This window comes from Hippoglossus stenolepis, chromosome 16 (assembly GCF_022539355.2).
Source record: "Hippoglossus stenolepis isolate QCI-W04-F060 chromosome 16, HSTE1.2, whole genome shotgun sequence".
NCBI classification, from domain to species: Eukaryota; Metazoa; Chordata; class Actinopteri; order Pleuronectiformes; family Pleuronectidae; genus Hippoglossus; species Hippoglossus stenolepis.
In genome coordinates this window covers 2,407,123-2,413,014 of record NC_061498.1, presented here as the reverse complement: position 1 = coordinate 2,413,014, position 5,892 = coordinate 2,407,123, and the positions used below count along the sequence as shown (strand labels likewise).

The 5,892-nt window shown below is 43.5% G+C and overlaps 1 protein-coding gene across 1 annotated transcript in view; it reads left to right on the top strand.

Moving 5' to 3' along the window:
* rtbdn (retbindin) overlaps positions 1 to 388 on the top strand; it is an 8,971-nt gene extending 8,583 nt beyond the window's left edge. Inside the window, exon 6 of the mRNA XM_035179635.2 lies at positions 1 to 388. This exon is cut by the window's left edge and continues 304 nt beyond it. Coding sequence (XP_035035526.1) covers positions 1 to 53 — 53 coding nt within the window. The 3' untranslated portion in view covers positions 54 to 388.
* The last annotated feature ends 5,504 nt before the right edge of the window (positions 389 to 5,892 follow it).

Genomic DNA, 5,892 nt, shown 5'->3' with positions numbered 1-5,892 from the left:
GTAAACGCTCGGTGGTGGTGGACGACGTGGAGGGCAGCGGCAGCGGCTTGTAGAGAGCAGCGAGGGAGAAGGGAACACGTTTAGATTTAAGTGTCTAGATCCTAATGTCAGAAATCTCTTGAGATGGAGTCATCATTAACTCGCTCCTGTAATTAACCTTACGACACAAACCTGAGCTCCCATTCTCATGATCATATAATCCAATGGTTTTAACTAGTTCTGTATGTGGCAGAGGAGAAACCAGTCGTCTCCGATTCTATAGAACAACCTCAACAGAAAAGAGTAAAGAGTAAACTGTGGTGTTTCTGTAAGGGCTCTGACTCCGGTAACAAGACTCGGTATCAAGTGATGTTTGCACAAATTATCTTAAAAGGTGTTTTGTTTTTTTTTTAAATCAAAGTTAGTCTTTTATTTGCGTTGTGTGTCTCAACTCTACGGTTTGAGGTGTGTGGAGTTTTGCTGCATGAAGTTAAAACATGTGGAGTTTCTGACGTCATCAAGCGGCGCCGCCCGGCTCCTCTCTGCGGTCACGTGACTTCAATCTGAGCGTTAGAGCCAGTTGACCAGGTAACTTCAGGGCCACGCCCCCGGCCACGCCTCTAATCACCGGCCCACATGGGACCGAGCAACCAATCACGCTCCGCTCGGCTCGGACTCTCCAACCCAACCTTTTCTTTCCCTGGAGAAAGTTAAAAAAAAGAAACTCCATCCACAATTCATTCTTCCTTCTCCCCTCATCCCTTCATCCCTTCGTCCTCCTTCCCTCGTCCCTTCATCCATCTTTTCATCTCTCATTCCTTCATCCTCCTTCCCCTCATCCCAATCATCATCCTTTCATCCTCCTTCCCTCATCCCTACCCTCATCTCTTCACCCCTTCTCCCCTCATCTTCTCTTCCCTCATCTCTTCATCCTCATCCCTTCATCCTCATTCCCTCTTCCCTTCCCTCATCCCTTCTTCTTCAGTCTCCCTCCTCCCGAGACTCATCTTCACCTCAACCCCTTCACTCGACATCCAATCATTTCCCCTCTTCATCCAAAAATCAATGTCCATTCAAACCCTGGAATCCCATGTTGTCGGGTGGAGGTTGTGATGTTGTGATGCTGCACCGAGGTGTGATGATGATGATGATGATGATGATGATGATGATGATGATTGTAACTGAGACTGATGAAGATGATGGATGACACGCCTGATACCTGAGGGGAGCTTCGATGTTCAGAAACAACCACACAACAAAGCTTTGGATCATCAGTGCACGGTGGATGTTCCTTTTATAATCACGTCATGTATTTCTAGAGTGAGGCACTGTTAGATGTGAATGTTTTGTAAAAATTAAAACAAGGAAACTGATTCATGTGATTTATGGTGAAGCTGATGAAATTGATGTTTCTGTGCTTTTCTTTCTCAATAAAGACAAAATTTCGAAATGTCCCCCCCGACCCTGAACTGGATGTTTTCTGTGGCTCACAAAGTTTTAGTCTGATGGATGAACTGAAGCTTATGAATTTAGATTTTATTTTATAATTATATTTAACAATATTATTTTAAACTGGATGTTATTTAACAGTAGAAAAGTGGAGTTATGTCGTCTGTGTGTTCAGTTGATCAAGTTTTCATTCACAATGCAACCTGTGGTCATAATGATAATATTAATAATTTAATTTATACAGCACCTTGATACTCACAGGACATTGGACATTGGAAAAAGTCAGTAAAAACAATTTATTAAAGGAATAAGCAATAAGAAGGTAGCATCATGTAAAAGAAATAAAATAAAAAGAAGAATAGGTAGAACAAAGAAGACGACAGCGAATAAATAAAAAGAACAAAAGCAATAAAAGAGAAATAAAAAGATATCATAGAAAGATGAGTCTGTAAAAATGGTCTGGTAATAATCTGGTTTTATTGAAGAAGAATAAATAGAGAAATAAAAAATATAGAACAGTATATGAAAATGATGAACACTAGTAAAACATATGCACAATATGAAAATGACATATGTGCAGTGAAATGAAGGGTCCTGGGTCTGAGTGATGAAGTCAGCTGCAGTTTTAACATTTGTAAAATATGATTATTTTTTCAATCTTTTATCAAGGACGATGAATTTTGAAAAAGAAGCCAGCTTGTTCAGAAATGTGTCCTTTAACAAAACAAAACCTTGAGAAAAATGAGTTTCTCTGCCTCATGAATCACAAACATCAAACCTCTGGAAAGAGACACAGACACAGACACAGACACAGACACAGACAGACACAGATGAAGGTCTTGTTTTGTTCCTCTGCTTCTGCGACAGCAACTGAAACTCTGCTTTGTGTATTTATTATCTTCTCCTTGTTCAAATCTCATTAGATGAACAGTATCTGGAGTGTTGGTGTCTGGAGACGTGTCCTCCAGCTCCGATGATGGGAGCAGACAGTGTCCGTCCAATGTCCCCTCACCACTGTCAGGCCCCAATTCACTGATATGTCACGACGTGTTTACGCTCCTGTTCTGACAGCTGTCGCTCACTCGCTCCACTGCCGTGAGGGAGGAATTCAAATGATCTCATATTCGAATAAGTATCAGCACAATATTTATTAACACTGTCAACATGTGATTTTATGATCCACATTCAAAGTTAAGGCCTTTTGGGCTTTAATGAAGATTAAAGCTCCTCCAATTATTCAGCTTGGCAGCGACAGTGAGACGCCTCATATGGAATCCAGCAAATAGACTCGTCCAATAAGTCAGGATCCATGAATAATGTTCATTTTACAACAGTGTTCAGGTGACAGAGGAATATGTGGATTTAAAACAACCTCATTAGAAGTGACTGACACTCACAGTGGAGCAGTGTGCGCCCCCTGCAGGTGAGAATACACCAACACATCATGGTGATGCCACAACACCACTGACAACAAATTGTGTGTTTTTAATATTTATCCTGTGTTGCTTGTTGTTTATCCAGGTGATAGACAGTGACGGGAGTGGGGCTCTGGCATTTTCTGTTGAATGTCACATCTTACTTTAAGTTTGTATTTAAATAAACGCCATAAAAAACGTATTTATGTGAGGATTAATTCTTTTAGATGTAAAACTTATTTTTTAAATGTAACTTTTCAGAAACCTGGCCTTTGTATAAACAAAAAAAGAAAGATGAGTTAATGACAAACTTTGATTTGAAATATTTGTCTGTTATTTCATTTTAAGCCTGAACCTCAATATTGCAGCACATTTCATTCATTTAGACCTTTTAAAATATGTAATTTTAATACGTATAAATAATCATTATTATATCATCAAGTGTTTGACAGTATGACTGTTGTTGCTGAGTCTAAATCTCTGTTTACGGCTAATGCTTTAAGCTGCTGTTTCGGTTTCCCTCCACTAGGTGACGATGTGCACCTTCAGAAACCCTTCTACTGTTGTGTAGGCTGCTGCTTTCTGGGCCTGTGCTCTGCTGTGGTGACAAACCGCCTGAACACATGAGAATATGAGCATATAGCAATAAATGATGCAGTTTAAACCCAACACTAAGTTCCCTGTATTCAGAGAGACACAGTTTTGTCTTGTTTTATTGTAAAGGCCTCGTCTGTGAGGCCCTGACACGTTTTACTGGTGATGGGAGCAGGTGGCGAGTGTGTGACTGTGTTAAACTCATGGCACAGATGATTAATGAATCTGTTGCCTAATCTAATAAGCAAGAAATAGACAATTCTCAGTAAAGAAAACATGTGGATCGTCACATGTGTGTTTCTCTGTAACTGCAGCAAACTTCCCTCCAACCAGGTCTGGTGGAGAACCAGTGATGCAACCTGCCACCCAACTCCTGTAAGAACCTCAGATGGCCACGGCAAGGTGGGAGGAATATTCATGGTCCTCGAGAAGATAACACAAGATCGGAGAGAGAGAGGGAGAGTGACAGAGCCAGGCCTCAGTGTGTGTGTGTGTGTGTGTGGTGTGTGTGTGTGTGTGTGTGTGTGTGTGTGTGTGTGTGTGTGTGTGTGTGTGTGTGTGTGTGTTCTCGTGTGTGTGTAGGAGGAGGGGGCCTGATGGAGGAAAATCAAAACCCACCCAGAGCTCTTCATACGTCAGCGTTCACATCACAGATGTTCCCACAGACACTCAGTGTGGGTTGTGGGCCGAGGCGTGTTGAGAGCCGGTATGGCTTCAATTGGCTTGTTTCTGGAGTGCGTGTGCGTGTGTGTGTGTGTGCGTGTGGATTATAACATGTGGGCCTGCTGTGTGCGTAAATGGAGACACTGGGGATATATTTTTCTCAAAGTATGTCTTTGATCAGAAGCTGCGTGTTTGTGAGGATTAGTGGGTTTTTTTATTTAGGAGACACATCATTAACGTTCATGAATAATTCCAGCTTTAGGAAATAAAACCATTTTCTTCAGGGCCACAGATTTGTGTGATAGTTTGTGAAGCCCTGAGCTGATTCTTACCACAGACGTGTCGGTGATTTGAACAAAGCGACAAAAAAAAACTGACAATGAGCTCAAACGAATGTAAATCCCCTGAAATATAGGTTTCTTGGTAAAAAAGTCACAGAAAATAAGACATTGCGTGGGTGCACCCGGATCAGTTTCCACGTTCATGGCACAAAAAAAAGAGCAGACATGGCACTTGTTATTGATGGAAATGAAACGATTTAAATACGCGTCAGATGACAGGACGTTGAAAACCCTTCGTCTCCAAAACAGCTCGAGGTGAGAGTGCGCGCGGACCGCAGCTCTCACTCACACGCTCTCTTGAAGTGGTTTTTTTACTGAGAGTCAGATTTTCACTCCGCTGTTGTTTACGTGCACGTCAGAGGGCTGTTGTTCAGCCTCCACCTCCAGTTTCCCTGAGACCAGGTTGCTCGAGACTTATCTCTGGGTCAACGCTCACCACATCATATCCACTGCTCTTTACGCACTAAATCACATTATCTCAAGTTTCCAGGGGGAATCTCCAGACTTCAAAGCCAGTTTATAATCTTCCCTCCACCCCCCGCCCCCGCCTCATATTATCATTATTACCTTTGTTTCGTGCGCTCTGGGGCCACTGACCCCTGCTCGGACACTTACTGACTCATCCCGCATCTTTGAACGCGGGACTTTCCCCCCTTTTATATCCGTCCCTCGAGCCCCCTGGTGCGGCACATATTTGGCCGGTGATGCGTCCCACCAGAATGTTGTCCTTGGCATCGCGCTCGTCTCCATCCATCCACACAGATGCTCCCGCGCGCTCCGGACGCCCACTCACGCCCCGGTGCTGTGCCAAGTCGGCGTGGCATCTTGAGACGCCCCCGACATTCCTGAAGCCACTGTCACTTCCCCTCTCGTGTGCGATTTATTTATCATACCAACACATCAAATGGGTCTAATTTGGCTTTTACGCGCGAGTGACAGCGGTTGAGAGATTTCAGAATGTGGCTGTTTGGGGGATTGTTTCATGAAGAGTGTTGGATGTTGTGTTTCAAGTGTTTTCAAAGACTCTACATGTTGGATGTTATTGGCCTGTTTACTTCTTGTTCTCATCCGGGAACTTAAAGCACCGCCCTTGCACTTTGCTCTGCGTGTATGTGGCAGGTTGATCCTAAAGGTCAGCGATAAGAAAAAGGAAATTCCGCCACCCCTTGCGATACAGCAGGGGGGGGGGGAGGGACTGAGCTGACAGCAGCTCGCTTCGACCTGGGCGGGGGTTCCCAGAATTCCTCCCCTGTGACGAGGTAGTCACCAACATGCCCATATATGGACAAGCCCGTGCGTAATTAGGAAAGGCCTACGTATTACGCAAGCACGCTCTGTGCGTAACAACACACCGTGTTATCGTTACCATGACACCATCACAGCTTTCCTGCTGTTTATGTGTGTTATAGATTTCCTCTATGTAAATTCAAACAAACACTCGAGATCACATG